Source organism: Electrophorus electricus, chromosome 5, assembly GCF_013358815.1.
Source record: "Electrophorus electricus isolate fEleEle1 chromosome 5, fEleEle1.pri, whole genome shotgun sequence".
Lineage (NCBI taxonomy): Eukaryota > Metazoa > Chordata > Actinopteri > Gymnotiformes > Gymnotidae > Electrophorus > Electrophorus electricus.
Genome location: NC_049539.1, coordinates 30,079,624 through 30,099,701, shown reverse-complemented (window position 1 = coordinate 30,099,701; position 20,078 = coordinate 30,079,624). Strand labels below are relative to the sequence as shown.

General features: G+C 39.4%; 1 protein-coding gene across 1 annotated transcript in view; it reads left to right on the top strand.

The window, feature by feature from the left end:
* The first annotated feature begins 4,766 nt into the window (after positions 1-4,766).
* LOC118241325 (CD209 antigen-like) overlaps positions 4,767-20,078 on the top strand; it is a 38,311-nt gene continuing 22,999 nt past the window's right edge. Inside the window, exons 1-3 of the mRNA XM_035525975.1 lie at positions 4,767-4,884; positions 6,027-6,344; positions 11,873-11,893. Coding sequence (XP_035381868.1) covers positions 4,767-4,884; positions 6,027-6,344; positions 11,873-11,893 — 457 coding nt within the window. The remainder of the gene's footprint in view (positions 4,885-6,026; positions 6,345-11,872; positions 11,894-20,078) is intronic.

Sequence of the window (20,078 nt, the reverse complement as noted above, 5' to 3'; positions counted from 1 at the left end):
CCTATCGAGCCACGGCCCCGAGACCAAGGACAAATGGCGAGGCCAAAGAACCATATGACCCAACACGGACCAGCACGAGCAAGACAGAGGGGGGAAGGACAGGCACTAAAAACAACAACAGACACACAGACACAGACACACAGTCACAGAGATGGACACACTAACAGACACACATACACAAAGACGGACACACTAACAGACACAGACACCAAAGGGACAAAACATCTGGTACAAACAATGTGACGGGGACAGACACAGTGACATTAGTAACAATAGTAACATTATTTAACAAGTTAACAAGTCCAGGTAAGATGGCGAGAGCCCCGGGTTGTTCCCCAGTTGTCGGCTGGGCTGCAGGCCAACCCGCCTGTGGGGAATTGCCCCTCGCTGATTTGGGGGGTGGAAACCTTTGCTGTCCTACCACAGGGGGCGACCCAGCCACCTTGCCCGTCTCTGGAGTGGACACTGGTATCGCCTCTTTCCTGCCTCCACGAGGCTTCAGTACGGGTTCAAGAGTTCCAGGGCTGTGTTCCCCAGGGAAGGATGTTCTCTCCTCGAACAGGGTTCCCTCTAGGTGTTTTACGCTGGCTGGCTTGCTTGCGACTAGGCAATACCGGAGCCTTGGGCCACCTCATAGGTGCCGGAGACAGACCAAGCATCAATGTCTGCGGGAGAATCCCCATAGAGGACCTGTTCATGAGTGTATAGAAATAAAGGTTGTGTATAGTCAGGCAATATAGTCAGGCAGAAAAGGCAATATCTGGATCACTCAAACAGATTACAGGCAGCTGATTGCCAAACTCTTCTCCAATGAGCCCTCAGCCCTTTGTCACACCGGAAAACCTGATGTGATTCAGGATGGGGGACAGAGAGGCAGAGGCAAAACCTGGAACACAGAAGGCAGACACACAGGAGCACATAACAACACTTTAAATGAATACAGCATTGCTCATGACACAACTTTCATTGTCCATATAATTATCATTTCTCAGATGTAACAAACGTCAGCTAAATAATAAATGCTCAGACGACTTGTTCATAGCACAAAGTCTGAGGGATCGACAGTGACGATCAGTTGTTTGGGTAGCAGGTTTTAAAATACCCCATTAAGGTTGTGTCGTCAGTCGGTTCTCTCAATGAGCAGTCAACACCACCTATGACCAGGAAGTGACCATCTCCCCATGCATACGGCAATGGCTGGTTCAACAAAGCCTATAAAAAGAACAAGAGAGATAGAAAGAAAAGCGGAACCAAGAGAAAAAGGAACACACATACAAACATACACACATACACACACACACACACACAAACATACACACATACACACACACACACACACACACACACACACACACACGCACACACAGATATACACACACACACTAATTCACAGCCTTAGGTAATGCAATGCAGCCATCAGGTCAGGTAAGAATGCCATCAGTACCTCAAGTGCACTTATTTGCAATATCAAGTCAACATCTGCTTGTTCACAACTTTCTTGTATTATGGCAACGTCGGTCCAGCACGGGTCAGTGGCTACAGTATGTGAGAGGAAGGTGTCAGTACAGTCCGATGGACCGCTCTATGGCCTCACTGTCCCCTCTTTTGGTTCAAGTTTGTCTACTTCATCAGCCAATAAATTCCTAGTGGCCTCCTGACTGGACCCTGGGGACTTGTGTCTCTTAGTTTTTACTATAACCAATTTTGTTGCCAGATTACACACATACAAAAGATCAGAAATAAGTTTGTAATGGGAGTTGTGCTCCTCATCAGCTGTGTGAAAGCCTCTTTGCGACCAAATTCAACCAATGTCATGTGCAACACCAAATGCGTAGCAACTATCTGTACAGATTGTTAGTGGGTGACCTGTGTATGGAGAACATGCTCTAATTAAACTGACAAGTTCAGCTGCTTGTGGTGAATTTTAGGGAAGTGCCTGGGCTTCTAAAAAATTGTTGGGTAGATGTCAAACAGCATATCCGCGAAGAAATAACATCACTGGTTTAGAACAGTAACCATCAACCATTAACACTTTGTCCCATAATTCTAAAGGTCAAGATCCAATCTGCGTGCAGATTCTTCCAAAACTTCTCTTGTACATTCCTATGTTTCAGCTAAGAACTCAGGCAAGGATAGCATTTGATGTAAGTATTATGCTGTTGACTGAGGCTTTAATAGTTAAATTGCTTGTGCATGTCAAAATATTTTTGTAGCCTCTTCGCCTTTGTGCCGTCATGTGATGTGTTGATAATATAATGAGAATCACTAACACCTGATGTGAAGTCTAGAAAGTTAAGGATGTGATAAAAGAACTGTTTCTGCATCCGTGATCGTAATAGCTGCTGCTGCCACAGCTCATAGTCAGGCAATTAAGCCTCGCACTACTGCATCTAAGGTTTTGGACAGGTATGCCACAGGCCTGAGCTGCCCATTGTGTGCCCATTTGGAAACAAAACTGGCACTCACTTACTCCCACAAAATTAATAATTGCACCTGAAACAGGACCTTCATTGATTGCTGCTAGTTGATGAAAAAATTGCTGTAGCATCAACCAAAAACTAAATTAGGACCATGTATGCATAACTCTTGGAGTCAGTTTTCCTGTAACTAATGTCATCGTTTCTGAAAACATACTCGGTGAGTTTTGGGGTGCATTCTGCAGACAGCCCTAGTCGCTGTTTAATTTCCAGACAGTGCGCTCCCCAGTATGTGTTTTAGGTTCCTCAGTTTGACTGTTGTTTAGAGTCATTGGACATCTTTTTTTCTACAATCCCTAACCCATCTTCTACTTTACCTTTATATTGTTTGACTTCTAAGTTCTGCGTGTTCAACTGTGTTTAGCGTTACATTCCCGGAGCTTGTCAAGAACAGGATAGAGGAGTTCCTGGCATTGTACCTATGAGAGCACAACCTGGTGCTAATTAAAATGCATACTCCACAATAAATTTAGTATAACACTGTAGCGGTTTTAACACTCTCCACTCATGGAAGTCCCGAGTTCAATACATGATTATTTCTCATCTACGAAACATTATAATATCACTCTTGACTCATAGACATAATAACTAAGGGATATTAATTGAATAAGCAAAGATAAAAAAAACATTTACTACAATCACTAAGATTCTACCAATGACCAGAAGGAGTATTGAGTTTACTAGTATCACTGTAATAACAATCATAAGAATGCAACTAAGCCAGAATTAACACAAATGATTCGTGGTGGATAAAAGTAGCAAACTTGGCTAATAAAGAAGAAAGAAACAAAAAGGAAAAGAAATTGAACATTTACATATTTTACTATGTGTAATAACCATGTCGCAATGTCAGTCAAGCATGCTGAGATATGTCTTGAGACCTGCGTGTCAGAGGGTGGAAAAAGAAATAATTGAATGTCATCGGCATAGCAGTGGTAGGAGACACCATGAGAAGATATTTCATCACCAAGAGAACGAGTATGCAAAGATAAGAGAAGGGGGCTTAATACTGAGCCTTTTGGAACACCAGTGGAAAGTCTACATGGTTTGGAAGTGGATCCTCTACATGTCACCTGATAGGACCGTCCCTCCAGATTGGACTGAAACCATCTCCATGCAGAGCCAGTCACACCAAGCCTGGAGAGAACAGAGAGAAGAATGCTGTTGTTCACTGTGTCAAAGGCTGCAGAAAGGTCTAGAAGAATCAAAACAGATGACAGTTTGGCAGCTTTAGCGGCATGAAGTTTCTCCGTCACTGCTATGAGAGCTGTTTCTGCAGAATGTGCCCGTGTGTAGCCAGACTGATTGGGATCATGCAGCTGGTTCTGGGTGAGGAAAAGAGACAATTGATTGTAAACTGCTTGTTTGAGGGCTTTTGAGAGAAAAGAGAGAAGTGAGACTGATTTGTAGTTGGTAACGTTGGAGCCGTCAAGTGTGCCTTCTTGAGGATTGGTACCGCCCTTACGGTTTTGAATGTAGTAGGCACATATCAAGAAGATAAGGAGTTGTTGATGATGACAGAGATGAAAGGAAGCTGATCTCTTGTGACTGTCTGGAACAGAGTGGAAGGAATTGGATCCAGCGGGAATGTAGTTGGATTGCTGGAATGTAGCTGAAGAATTTAATCTGAGGAGAGAGGAGAAAAAGAAATCAGAGAGTTGGATGTAATGTGCTGGCCCGAGTGCCGAAGGGTGTGGAACAGGACGCACAGACTCTTTCGAGATGGACGAACATTTAAGTAAATAAAACATAGCGGCACTCACAAATAACACAAACAGTAAACGTGAACACTTAATGGTTAACACTGAACAGAACAATGAACATGACTACCTTGACAACACTACATCAACAATGAGCAACACCCAGCACAAAAGGACACTGTTTTATATACAAACAAATATCCTCCCACTTCAGGTGGTGGGCCAAACTCTGTGACTCTCAGGAGGCAAACATTCCATGACAGCACTCCCTCCCAAGGGCTCCTGACACGTCCGTCCAATGAACGTGAACCTCCAGGCGCCGTATAAATGTAAACACAAACAGAGCATGACAATTCCCAGTGCCCACCCAGTACCAGGCAGGCCAGGTGCTGGTAGATGTGGTCATGGACATAGATATGATTGAGGACATATAGAGGTCCTAGATGTGGTCGAGGCACACAGACCAATGTTGTTCCCTCATTTTCATGAAAAATAAATAAAAAAGAAATTAATTCAGTGTCACATGATATGATCATAACGAATCTTCCCACAGAAGCCTTGGAACCCACATCTAACAGCTGCTAGTGCCATGGAGGAGGATAACAAATATGAAAACCTTGAGAGCATCTATACAAACATAGACAACTACAATAACCTGCCAAGAGTGCAAGAGAGATCCTGCCTGGACACTGAAGTACAGAAACGAGGTAAATGTTCAGATCAACCACAGAATCAAAGGCAGAACAAAGTGAGAATTATTTAGGATCTATATCCCTCTGTAACCAAAGAAAAAATTAACAAATTTTTTAGTTGCCTAATTTCTTTAATTCCCAGTAAAATAAAGTACATCTTTAAAAAATTGACTGGATTTAATTAAAATAGATAAGGAATGAATGGTTGAAATGTTTGGTTTTGCTGCAGCAGAAAAAAAAAAACATTTTAAAAATGTTTTTAAGAGTGGACATTGTTAAAAAATGTAGTCCACTCCTGTCTTAAGCACCCTCTTTGTGGAAACAGACTGTACATATGTTCCACTCAAACAAAAGAACAAAATCCTTTAGCCAAAAGTAAATAAAACTATTAAAACACTTAAATCATCAAATGACTATTACAACACTTAAATCATTATTAAAGGAATGTTTTAGATTTTGTCAGATGTAGACTGAAATACCTCTGCAAAGCAGACAGCTGGAACATGATGTTTTAAAAAAAATAAAGTAACATTTGAGGCTTCTAATAGACAGCTGTGGGTTAAGAAGAAAATAGATAGTATTACTTGAAGTTTCTAGCACATAAAGTAGCAGTCAAAAGTTTGGACACACTTGACAGATGTGTGCTTTTAATAGTAATAAAGGCATTTTAATCTAATGGATTATGCTTAAATTTGTTTTGAAGAAGAATAGAATTTGGGAAAGGTGTTAGCATATATACAAAATCATTTTTAAAACACAATTTTAGATGCAAATAGTTTTCTTTAAGAACTTTAGTTCCTCATCCTACAAGTGCTCTGCATATGTGAGAACATCTTCAAGAGTGATGTAAAAGCATCATAGGTTGCTGTCTCATAAAGCTGGTTAAGAGAACACCAAGTGCATGCAGAGCTGTCATCAAAGTATAGGAAAGTTACTTCAAATGATGCAAACTCTACAATCGACAATATTTATCATAGCATAATCACATATGTCTTATTTCATTGGTGTGATACTTTCCCTGTTTTGTTTTAAAGGAGAAAATATTAAAAATAAACAGAGTAGGTGTGTCCAGACTTTTGAATAGTACTGTACCATTGCAGTAGAATCTGAAAAGCAGTAAAGAAAGTCTAACCATATTGCTGTTGTAACTCTCCCAGGCTGTGAGGCTGCATCTGAGGGGAGGCAGGCATGCTCTGGAAAACCAGCTGCAGTGTGTTTGGGGCTGCTGTGTGTTCTCCTGCTGGCTGTTATCATCGGCCTGTGGATAAAACACGATGCAGGCAGAGACCAGTTACAGAGTAGCTATGACAACATGACTAAGGAGAGAGACCAGTTACAGAGTAGCTATGACAACATGACCAAGGAGAGAGACCAGTTACTGGACATTAACAATAATTTGACTTTAGAGAGAGACCAATTACAGAGCAGTTATGATGACCTCACTATGGAAAGAGATGCATTTCAGCAAAAACTGGGTGAGGATGAATAATATTAGTACTACCACAATGGAAGATATACACTTACTGATGAAAATGCATTATTTGCTAAAAGACAGTTGTAAATGAAACAGCACTGAAATAGGTGACAGTCACACCACTCTTCACTGTCTTTCTTTTTGAAGAGATGTGCTTTAAAGGTTGGACGAAATTTGGAAGCAGCTATTACTACTTTTCTAATGAGAGAAAGAAGTGGACTGAGAGCAGGCAGTACTGTAGAGAGATGGGAGCAGATCTGGTGATCATAAATAGCAGAGAGGAGCAGGTGAGGGGAGTGGAGAGAAGACCCTCAGATCTGATAGAAATCTCCTTATTCAACTACGTTCTATAGACTGAGTAATCTAAATTATATGTTTAGACTATCAGCACAAATCTCCTAATTCAACTACATTCTATAGACTGAGTAATCTAGATTATATGTATACACTATCAGCACAAATCTCCTTATTCAACTACATTCTATAGACTGAGTAATCTAGATTATATGCATACACTATCAGCACAAATCTCCTTATTTAGCTACATTCTATAGACTGAGTAATCTAGATTATATGTATACACTGTCAGCACAAATCTCCTTATTCAGATACATTCTATAGATTGAGTAATCTAGATTATATGTATACACTATCAGCACAAATCTCCTTATTCAACTACATTCTATAGATTGAGTAATATAGATTATATGTATACACTATCAGCACAAATCTCCTTATTCAGATACATTCTATAGACTGAGTAATCTAGATTATATGTATACACTATCAACACAAATCTCCTTATTCAACTACATTCTGTAGACTGAGTAATATAGATTATATATTTACACTATCAACACAAATCTCCTTATTCTAATTATATTTTCCTTCCCTCCAGGAGTTCATTAAGGAGGTAAACATATATGCCTGGATTGGTCTCAGTGATGCACAAACAGAGGGGAGTTGGAAGTGGGTGGATGGGTCACCACTAACCACTGTGTGAGCAAAACAAACTTCCCTATTTTCATGATGGTTCACACTTTTGTGAGTGTAGACTACACCCATACACTTTATTTTCCAACATCCTGTGGTCATTTTTCAATGGCATGCAGGGTGGATTAACTCACTGAAAACAACCTCAAGGTTGCTGTTATGCACCAGTGCCATTTTGTGATTAAAACAAATTAAATGCAGTAAATTGTAATCTGTGTGCTGTATTCTGTGTGTTGTGTGTTATTCCCAGATACTGGAGGACAGGGGAACCCAATGATACTGGCAAAGATGAAGACTGTGCTGTTTATTCCAATGAAGTTGTCTCTCTGAATTCGTGGAATGACATCCCCTGCTCATACGAGACAGGCTGGATCTGTGAAAGAACAGTTGCTCCCATGTGGCTTTAGACATTTACATCAGTTGCTTTCTAAAACCAGTATAATTTTGGAAGGCTGTTAGTCTATATTTTAATTCATTTTCAAAACACACAATTTTAGATGCACCCTCAGTAAATAGTTTTCTTTCAGAACTTTAGTTCTTCACCTTACCAGTGCTCTGCTTTTGTGAAAATGTATATGGAAAAGAGAACACCAAGAGCATTTAAAAGTGTCATCAAGGTTTAGGAAAACAAACAGGAAGCATAGACCAGACTATGGTATAGACCTTCAGTCTACCAGCCAAGTGCTCAACACTGAACCTCAAACACAGTGGAATGTTTCCTCTTACAAATACCACTCATGTTCTTTATCTTACTACATCCCTCAAAAATCTATCCAGTGTAGCTTTCTCTGTGTTTCTCTTTGTGTGAAGCAGATTAAAGACAATCTGCTCTAAAGCATCTTTTCTTCAAGAGCAAACTTCCCTGTATAGAAGGAGACCCTCTTATGCATAAAACTACTGAGTTAAGACCACACGCCTGTTCCAGGACAAAGACCTGTGTGCACTGAACACAGCTCTTAATGGTGCATTGTAAAGGTGTATGTAGGAACAATGTTGCATTATAAAGTTGTTACCACAATGTTACTAAACATGGTCAAGTATGTAAATATATATATGTAGAGAAAGAGATACTTTTTCATATATAAACTGGCTCCACCTCCTACTAATTCAGAAACACTTTGCACAGATGATGAAGGACCTCTGTCAGAAATGTCCTGTTTCTCTGGAAACTGTGTACTTTACTATAATTTTGAGTATATCTACATTTCTTACTGCAGTTACTCATTATATATATGTATATGAATCTCCTGTCACATCACATCCAAAAGGTGCTCTATTGGATTGAGATCTGGTGACTGTGGAGGACATTTGAGTTCAGTGAATACTTTGTCATTTTCAAGTTTGAGATGATTTGTGGTTCATGATAAGTGCTTTATCCTGCTGGAAGTATCCACCAGTTGATGGGTTCACTGTGGTCATAAAGGGATGGTGTAACGAATGCCCGAGTGCCGCAGGGCGTGGAGCAGGATGCACAGACTCTCTCGACTTTGTGAAACATTTAGGACAAAGAACATTTAGGACAATGGTGGCACTCACAAATAACTGTAACAGCGAATATATACACACTAAACGTTAACGATTAAGATTGTAATGTAAACACACGCTATACAAACACTAACAAGGGCTACACAAACATTGACATTAACATTATACTCAGATGCTAACAAACAACGACCAACAGTGAGGTACGCACTGACGGAGGTTTAAATAAACTGACAAACACTAACGATTAACCCAGTACAGGTGGGTGTGGCTACAGGGGTGTGGCTACAAACAGGAATAAACCCCACCCACCCCCTGCACGTGGCAGGCCATACCATGTGACTTGGACGGCACAGAAGGAATGAGAGGTGAGGTTTCAGGCTTTTATTGTCCATGACAATAAGCAGATCAAAACAAAGGAAAAGAAAATACATGGAGAAGTCGGAGTTTCAGTGGTGCTCGGTAATCTCTCTGTAGTCTGATAATGCACAGCACTGACTTCAGGTACCTGTGAGCTTAAATAAAAGAGGAAAATAAGGAACAGATGTGTGAGGTCAATAATCAGGTGATTGTGAGAGGAGCAGGTGTGTTGTGCAGTCCTGGGCAGGAGTGGGCGTGTCCCTCCTGCTGGACGACCGGCCTACCATGACAACAGGTCATCCTATCCAACACCAATAAACATGTTCAAAGCCACTTAAATCATCTTTCTTCCCCATTCTGATGCTCAGTTTCAACTTCAGCATGTCATGTCTACATGCCCAAAGGCATTGATTTGCTGTCATCTGATTGGCTAATTAGATATTTGCATTAATGAGCAGTTGATCAGGTGTGCCTAATATAGTGGCTGGTGAGTGTATATTGACAGAATCACTTATGTTCATCTAGGCAGCAAGTGCTTAATTGCATGTAGAAGAGTGTATAACACAAATTGCACTGATCATATAAAACATGTATGATAATCAGTATTACTACACTTAACAGTAGGCAGATATTTGGTGTGTTTTTGTGGAAAGTACAGGCAGCTGTTGTACCTGCTGAGGTATTTGTTTGTTAAATGTGACATACTGACTTGATCATGATTCATGATGATGACACAGAAACACTGAAACACAAGGCATACCAAACTTAATGCTACGGTACTGACCAAACTTAAACAGTAGTCAGATCAGAACTGACCCAACAGTCTTATTGGCAAGTGGAGGCAGATGCATGTGTGGAGAAAAGCGAGATTTATTAGGTGCAAATCCAAATTCATGGTCGTTAGGGTCAGTAGTCCAGGATCAGTTTACCAATATGAAGAGTACAAGGATACATGATAAATAAAGGTCTAGGATAAACAAAGGCTAGGAAACACAAACCAAAAGCACACGAAGGCAAACAGGGGAAGCAGCTATAACAAAGATGCTAGGAAGAACTTGGAGAAACATACATCCAGCCAGATACAGGTTTTCAGATAATCAGACATTCAATGAACAGCAGAGACACCTGGAACCAGACAGGGTTTAAATGTATGAACTAATTAACTCAAAACCAGACACAGGTGAAAGGAATAACAGGCATGGAAAACAATACCAAGGAATGGAACAACTAGGAAGTAAAGAAAAACAGACATGAGGGTAGCCATTCGTTACACAATGAATCACAATCAGATCAGAACTGATCACAGTGCCACATGGATACTGGCCTGGATAAAAAGCTTTAGACACAATATATTAATATATAAATGATATATCTGGTCCAGAAGGTTTTCACAGGGAATTAAAAGAACTGCTGATTTCACATCAGATATTAACAAGAAACAAGTCAAGACATAAGTCAAGACAAACTGTCCTGGCTCTCAAATGGTGTAACAAACTTCCACTGGCTGTCCAGACAGGAGAGCCCCTTGCAGTCTTCAAACGCAGACTGAAGACCCGTCTGTTTGTGGAATATTTAAATGATTATTCATCTGGCACCTGTTGGATAACCAAACCTTTAGCATGTAGTTTGACATTGTTTGTTATTGTACTTATCATGTCTGATATAGAGCTTGTATGTGTTTTGTACATCTAAGCATCAGTAGTGATCCCTGTGCTTCTACAGTATTCTAGTTCATTGGTATCTTGGACTCTAACCTTCTGTACTGGATAGGATGTGTTCTATGAGTAAATGACAAAGCACTTTTGTAAATCACTCTGCATAAGAGCATCTGCTAAATGCTGTAAATGTTCATGGCATAAGACAGTTAGTTTAAACTAAAATACTGCATAAACATCTTAGCAAATTCCCTTAACTATAGCATATACATATGTAACCTTTGTCTCTCAGCGGCTCCCTAGAAAGGTGCACCAGCTGGTGGCGCTGTTTTATTGGCAAGCTTCTCTCTCTCAGCCCATAACAGGCAGTGGATTCTCTCTTCAAGAAATAAAACAGTAGTGACACTATGGAAGCAACGCGACAGCAAAGAACATGAGAAAAGGTGTATGTGCCACCTAGTGGTTATAAATGTTAATAATACTACACATACATATATAAACAAGCAAAAACTAACAGTAACTAATTGATAAGTGAAATGACAGTCTTGTAACCAAATGTTTCTAAATGTAAAACTTCACATCTTGTCTAATCAGAAATAGGCAGATAGTGTGGGGGAAAAGCCACACAAGAACCACGCTAAATTAGTAGTCTGTCTGAAATGTGTATAAGATTTAAGACTATTTGTTTGAATGCTAATGCACAGGTCATAGCCCACATACTTCTCTTATGGTAGATATGATGACCACAGAGGTGTGTGCATTAGGTTTCAATTTAAATTGAACATCACATACCGTGATTCAGCTCTCCACTGCACTGTAGCCTTATGGGTCCATTACCATAGAGATTAACAGCCAGTCATGATACATCATGAAAATATAAATAACCATAGAAGCATCACTAATATTTATCAGTTCTATGCATGCGAGAGCACAAGGTAAGTGTGCTAAAGACCAGCTTGGAAACATTATAGAAGTGCAGAGAAAAACTTCACATAGACAGCTACAAACAGAGGGGGTTAAATACAGAGACATTACAGAGAACTACTCACAGGTGAAAGGAGTAGACAGGGTATTGGGAATACACAGGAGCATTATGGGGAATGTAGTCTTTGGGAGGCAGGTTGAAGGCTTCAGATGTTAAAAGTCTAATTAGCATCAGCAATATTGCATCAGTAAACACACCTGAAGCTACTATTACTGCAGCCAACTATGACTAACATTAGTAAACATGAATGACCTGGTGAAAGGATCAAATGATGTGTTTACACACACAAACACAGATCATATATAATATCACATATTATATATACACACACACAGTGAAAAATATTTATATGTAAATATATTTCTAAAAGGTGCTATTGACATGAAATTCTCACCAAATGTTGACAACAACCCATCCAATCCAAACATGCAAAAAAGTCAAACCACAGATGTCCATAAATTAAATTGTAATAATGAGAAATGACAGGGGAAAAAAAAAAGTTTTGAACACGCTTACTGAAATGTATTTAAATACTTCATACTATAACGTGGGAGGGGTGGATGGAACGTGAAACGGAACTGAGGGATGCCATAAAGAGAGTGACAAGTAGAGTAAAATAAATGATCGGTTTTCTTGTGTTTGTTTGTTTGTTATTAAACCTGTTACGGAAGATAAACAATATTTACGATGAAGATACAGGTAGCAGAACTAGACAAGTAAAGCAACAGAGAGCGTGGAGAAAAAAAACACATAACCATGGGGCGAGGAATGGGAAACAGGAGAAAACTAAACACAGGGGAATGAAAAGCTGGGAGCTAGAACAAACGGAATCTTACCAGAAACACAATGAGTGGGGACAAATGAGAGCTAACCAGAGCCAAAGAGAGACAATAAATAACAAACAAACAATGACCGACAAACAAAAAGAGACAAGGTTTAAGTAGACACACTAATCAAGGCTAAACAACAAACAGCGGGAGTGAAAGGGCAGGAGACAGGGAACCATGGAGACGGACGAAAACCCGGAAGTGACAAGGTTGCCCGGAAAACAGAGAAGGCTCCGTTCTGTGGATGTAACACATACAAAAGCCTTTGTTGGTGATGACAGCTTCAAGACGCCTCCTGTATGGAGAAACTAGTCGCATGCATTGCTCAGGTGTGATTTTGGACCATTCTTCCACACAAACACTCTTCAAATCCTGAAGGTTCCATTGGCTCCTTCTATGAACTCTGAGCTTTAGTTCCTTCCATAGATTTTCAATTGGATTCAGGTCAGGTGATTGGCTGGGCCATTCTAGCAGCTTTATTTTCTTTCTCTGAAACCAATTGAGTTTCCTTGGCTGTGTGTTTGGGATCATTGTCTTGCTAAAATGTCCATCCTCATTTCATCTTCATCATCCTGGTAGATGGCAGCAGATTTTTATTAAGAATGTCTTGGTACATTTGTCTATTCATCCTTCCTTCAAGTATATGAAGCGTGCCAGTGCCATATGCTGAAAAACAGCCTCACACCATGATGTTCCCACCTCTAAACTTCACTGTTGGTATGATGTTTTTGGGGTGATATGCAGTGCCTTTTGACCTCCAAACATGGTGTGTATTATGGCATCCAAAGAGTTCAATTTTGGTCTCATCTGATCAGACTATATTCTCCCAGTATTTCACAGGCTTGTCTACATGTTGTTGGGCAAACTTTAAACGCGCTTCAACATGCTTTTTCTTTAGCAATGGAGTCTTGCATGGTGAGCGCGCATACAGGCTATGGAGGCTGAGTGCATTACTTATTGTTTTCCTTGAAACAATTGTACCTGCTGATTCCAGGTCTTTCTGTTGCTCTGCACAGGTGGTCTTTGGTTCTTTTCACTCCTCTGTCTGAAATCTTGTGGGGAGCACCTGGTCATGGCTGGTTTATGGTGAAATTATATTCTTTCCACTTCTGGATTATGGCCCCAACAGTGCTCACTGGAACCTTCAGTAGTTTAGAAACAATATTTTGCAACAATAAGGTTGCGAACGTCTTGAAAGAGCTCTCTGGTTTTACCCATCATGAGATGTTTCTTGTGTGGCACCTTGGTAATGAGACACCTTTTATAGGCCATCAGTTAAACCAGCTGATATTAATTTGCACTAAGTAACAGGATTGCTTTCTAATTACTGATAATGTCATCTGGTGTCATGACTTTCAATGGCTTTTTGCACCTCTCTTTCTTCACGTGTTTGTAACGGTGAGCGATAAGGAGGTGGACGCACATGCAGAGAAGAGCGAGATTTTTTATCTCAAATCCAAAATCAGTCGTTAAGGCAGTCCAGGGTCAAAGAACCAACAGGGAGAGCACGAGATACATGATTAAACAAATACAAGAGTGCAAACCAACATTCAAATAAACATGCACATAAATGCAATGAACAGCGGGCTGAGGGGTGGAGAAAACTAAAAGAAACAAGACAGGGAAAACATGGAACACGGAAGATGGGAGGGACTGATCACGACACTGTGATCGTGACAGTACCCCCCCCCCCCCCCCCCCAAAGTGTCCAACACCGGGGCGTGCACAAGCAGGAACCACCAAAACAAACCAGGACTAGGACGAGATACCAACAGGAACAGAACAGGCATGACGCAAAGCACAGACAGGACCTAGATGAGACACAGGAGCAGAAACAGGAGCATGACGAGGAACAGGCACTGGAACAGAAGCAGATACAAAAAATGGGGCAACAGGAGCAGACAGAATAGGACAAGAAGCAGGAACAGAAGCAGGAACATAAAATGTCTTGCCATTGGAAAAGACAAATCCTTAATTCAGATGGTCCGAATCTGCTCAATAATCCGATCAGTAAGCCTTCTCTTGGTTTCTCCAGTATACAGCTGGTTACATCTCTTACAAGTAAAACAAGAGACAAACTCACAGTGATGCATGAGGAAGAATAGGGGATGACAGTTCATCTTTTTGTGCCAGTTATGTTAGTGGCTGTGTTAATACGTTTACATGTAGCACATCTAGAGCTGTTGCTGGCTACAGTACCACTGTAATTATCTGTATGGTAAATAATCTCACTCATGTCTTTGATATTTTTGTCTCATGTGTAGATTAGTGGAGGAACCTTAAAAAGGGATGTGGTCTTTAAAAAGGGATTCTTCCTCCAGGACGATGCAGAGACCGCATCCCTTTTAAAGGATTTTAAAAAGTGAAGCATCACTGATGTTTTCATAGCGTTTACCTAACACACTCCAGTAATATCAATAATACTACATTATCTACTGATGCTGTCTAAACACATCCAGTATAAAATACCATAGTTGGTGACCAAAGCTCAGACCACTTAATACAATTCATTTTTCATTTCTAACTTAGATTAATTTAGATTTCTATGAGACATCAGAGTATAAGTATATATGTGTTCTTCTTTAGCCGACATACCTGACACAGGCTGATAGATGCTGGTTATGTGCTGTCTGGTTACTGACAAGGTTGGCTGCTACACAGCTGTATGTGTTATTATCATGATATTCAACTTCCAGAGGCAGAAAACATGAGCTGGTGTTAGAATCACTAATAGTGGAGAGCACATGGTTGCCTTTGTACCAGGAGAGAGTCACCTTATTCACACTGTCCACAGAACACAACACTGGACATGTCAGGGATACGGAGCTCTTTGTTTCTGAATGTGATGCACGTGTGATGTTAGGCACAGGCAGCATGGCTGAAAAAGAAACAACAGTAGAGAGAAGAACATTACCAAAGAACGATTCAGCTAACATCATTCAAACCATACACATGCAAATAAAAACCTATAAATACATATGATGTACTTTTGAGTTTTGATATACTTTAATGAGCTTAAGTATACAGCAGAAATAGGTTATGTCCTCACTGTCCTAATATTTATGGATTTTTAATGACACAGAACAGGTGTGAAAAGTGTTACATTAATTTAATTAATCTGAGTATTCAAGTCAATAATATCACTAACATTACAATGACAGAAAATCATACTGTGTCTCCTGAACACTGTTCTCAGTGAGAATCTGTCTGACCCACCTGACCTAGATGAACCTGTCTGACCTACCCGACCTATCTGAACCTGTCTGACCTAGATGACCTAGGTGAACCTGTCTGACCTAGCTGACCTAGGTGAACCTGTCTGACCTAGCTGACCTACATGAACCTGTCTGACCTAGATGAATCTGTCTGACCCATCTGACCTAGATGAACCTGTCTGACCTAAATAACCTAGGTGGACCTGTCTGACCCAGCTGACCTAGGTGGACCTGTCTGACCTGTCTTGATTCCTCATTATGAAGCATGTGTACTTTATAATATGATGTAAATATCCTATGCCAAAAAGAATTACACATATTAGCAATTTAAAATAAAATTTCCATAAACACTAATGTTGAAATGCCTGCTTGTCTTCATACTGATGATTTGTAGTTTATATATGTGTGATGCTGATGTTGTGGATGGTCAGAGCTCCAGTCTGTGTGTCCAGCTGCAGTCTGTTTCTGAATATCTCATCATAATGAGTGGAAGGTTTCCTGTTAACTAGCTGTGCTATGATAGAGTCTCTATTAATAAATGTACACGATATTACATCATCACTCTTTACTCCAGTTATGTGAAAGTTTAGAGTGATCGTTTCTCCTTCTGTAACTTCTACTGTCTCCAGGTCTGCAGTGGCTCTCACATCTGGAAAACAGAATCATTCAGGAGGATGTGAAATAAGGAGTGTGTGTGTGTGTGTGCGTGTGTGTGTGTGTGTGTGTGTGTGTGTGTGTGTGTGTGTGTGTGTGCAGTCTCCACTGAAACAAAAAGGCAGGCAAATGTAAAGTATAAAGTATGTAAAGTAAACATGTACACTCATGTAAAACATTTACAACAATAGAACACTCGTTTGCTGTTTGGCATGTGTTGTAATGAATCACATCATAAACCTGCTGATAAATCTGTGATATTTGTACAGTAGGTAGCAGTATTGTAACATGTACATGTCTGCAAGATGAGGCCATGAGCATCAGAAGTACAGGCATAATATGCAGTGTAAAACACAGAACACAACTGGCAGATTAGATCTTCTAGCACCACTGCATGTACCTCATTTTATCTTTAGACAACAGTAACTCCTGGCAGTTCCTTGTTAGGGCCTTCATTTAGGATACAGCTGCATAACTCATACAAGTGTTTTAAAAAGGCTCCTTTTAGCTGCATAATAATAATAATAATAATAATAATAATAATAATAATATATGGTTACAAAACATTCACATAAAAAATCTGAAGTGAAGGTGCATAGCAAAGTACACATAGTATGGTTTAATTTGAAGTAGGCCACAGAATGAATATTCATGATTTACAGGTAAGTAAACTAAGATTAAAAAGCGGATTTAAAAGAATTCTACACCTGTGTTGTAAATAATTCCGTTTAGATGTGTTTAGGCTACTTAATCTTGGTCACAAGAAGGATTATTCTATTTACCTTACGCTATCACATGAGTTTTCTACATATTTAACGTGTCTTTTTGAAGACTACATATATATTAATTTCCATCCCTTTTGAATTCAAATGAGTGAATAAATGTTTGTGTTTATATTAACCCGTAACAGATGGGAATATGAAAGTACCTTACACACTTACCTCTCCTGTAGAAGTTAACTAAAATGTGAAGATTAATTTCATCTAAACTATTTAGCTCACATTATTTTACATTTGCGGGCCATACCGATGAACCAACACAAGTAGGTTTCACTCGTGTAAAGCGTATTCAGGAGGAAACAAACAGATATTTGTGAACTTACCGTTAACTAAGACGTGAATTAACAAAGGGGAAACCTGAAGAATAAACGAATAAACATTCAGCGAAGAAATAATCCACATTTGCTCGCATATAGGTAGAAAAAAAAGGAACAACATTCGCGCGAGACGTTACGAGAGCGCCTTAAAAAGACATAAACAATTTTACATAAACCCAGACAGATACAAAATTGTGTTCACGTAATTCTAACAAAGAAGTGAACGTGTCATTCACGTTTTTTTTACACAATGGCCCACTCTCTAACACTTCAATCATTACCTTAGATAGATAGATAGATAGATAGATAGATAGATAGATAGATAGATAGATAGATAGATAGATAGATAGATAGATAGATAGATAGATAGATAGATAGATAGATAGATAGATAGATAGATAGATAGATAATCTTTCGTTTAATGTAGATATTGAGAATCTATTTAGAAAGCTTAATGTGAAGATTGGTTTTCATTTTAGCAATAAATCTTTTTCACTTTAAATGCTAAGAAAAACCTTGTGGAAGCCACTTTCCTGCCTGTGATTAAGTATGGTGATATATATGCACGCTGCCTCCTCTGTTTTATGAAATCTGAATTCAGTACATCATCCCTCGATACATTTTATTACAAATGCAAAGTCTTTGCAATCTGTATGACTGGACTGGGCTGGACATCATTAACCATTTGCAGACAAAAGCACTGGTATATGTTTATTTATAAAGTGATTCCAGCCAAACTTCCAGTGTACCGTCGTACATTTCTTTGTTTTAGCTTGGGTAGTTATCAGCTATACTCTTCTAGGTGGCTGCTTTTGAATGTACACTGTGTTTTACAGATCTGGGGAAATCTGTATTTTTTATTATCCACCCTGGACATAAACTGCAGAAAGATTTAAAACTAGAAACATATCCACTGAAAATTTTAAGTGCACTATAAATAAAGTGGTAAATGAGACGTGGTTATTTTTCTTGAGAGGCCTTTTAGTGTAATCAATGGTTCTGTATATTATGTTGTATTTTGAAATGTTGTGTGTCTGAATGGCTGCTATTCTTGCCAGGTCTCTCTTATAAAATATATATATATATAAATTTTCTCTCAGTGGGACTTCCTGGTAAAGTAAAACAAATGAAATAAATGAATTGTACTACAACTATGAAGAACTGAACTCATAGTCTTCCAGAGTGACCACAGTTCTACATGTTGAAGATCAATTTGTATTGAATGATTTCTACTTTAACTTGCTCAGCATATATCCTTCTTTCAGGGTTAATTACAGTGGCCCAACCTATCAGCCACCCTGCTTTGATTCATAATATTCACTTTTTAAAAAGTTGACTCACTGGGCTATTGTCCATGTGGGATTAAATACAGAGCCCAGCAGATGAGCACAGTCAGTGCTGATTATCTTAAAGGATCGTGGGTACTGGAGTTCCCAGGGCTGGGAGTGCCTGCTCTCCTAACGCCATGCTGAGGCCCCCTGCTGGCTGTCAGCAGCACAGGCTGAGCTCAGATGGTGTACATTCTTTGAAAAAATAATTCTGTTAAAATCATGTTAAGAGCATCTTTGTTTACATTCTTTGACAATGTCAAGCCACTGCAAGCTCATATGACATACTAGTTGTTCATATTTGTACACAATATCATTACTTTGCCTAAGTTCTAATGGTTAAATGAATTTACTTTATTTACATTTATAGCATATAGCAGACACTCTTATCCAGCGCGACTTACAAAAGTGTTTTGTCATTTAGTCATACAATGTATCCTCGTACAGTACAGTAGGATAGAGTCCAATATACCAATGAACTAGAAGGCTGTTGAAATACAGGGATCAATGCTGATACCTAGAAGTACAAAACACATATAAGCTGATGACTAGAATTGCAAAACATATATAAGCTCTACAGACAACAATAAATGCAATAAACAATAAGGTCTAGAGTTTCAGTTAGTCAACATAGGACCAGTCAACATCAGTGCAGTAAACAATACCCTACAATAAGTACTAGAGTTTCAGTTAGTTAACATAGGAGCAGGGTCAGTGCTTTGAAGACTGCAAGGCGCTCTGATATCCAGACAGCCAGCAGAAGTTTGTTCCACCATCTGGGAGCCAGGGTAGAGAATAATCTTGATGCTTGTCATCCATGAGACTTGAAGCATGGTTTCAAGCAGAACTGTACTTGAGGTTCAAAGTACTCAATGTATGTATTACACACTTGAGGTACATTATCACAATCCACCCAAGGTTTGTTCTCTGATATGGTTTTGTTTCATTTTCTTCCTAAATGATTCTATTGCTGTTGTACTATGAATATTTTTGCAACACTTCTTACCAGATTGTTCAATTATTTTTAAGATTGAACATTTTGGGAGTTGCTTGCTGTTTAAGTGTAGACTGAAACTCCACCCCTTCTAGAAGTGCTTAAATGATCCATAGCCACTTCAAGGCAGTCAATAGGATCCTTAC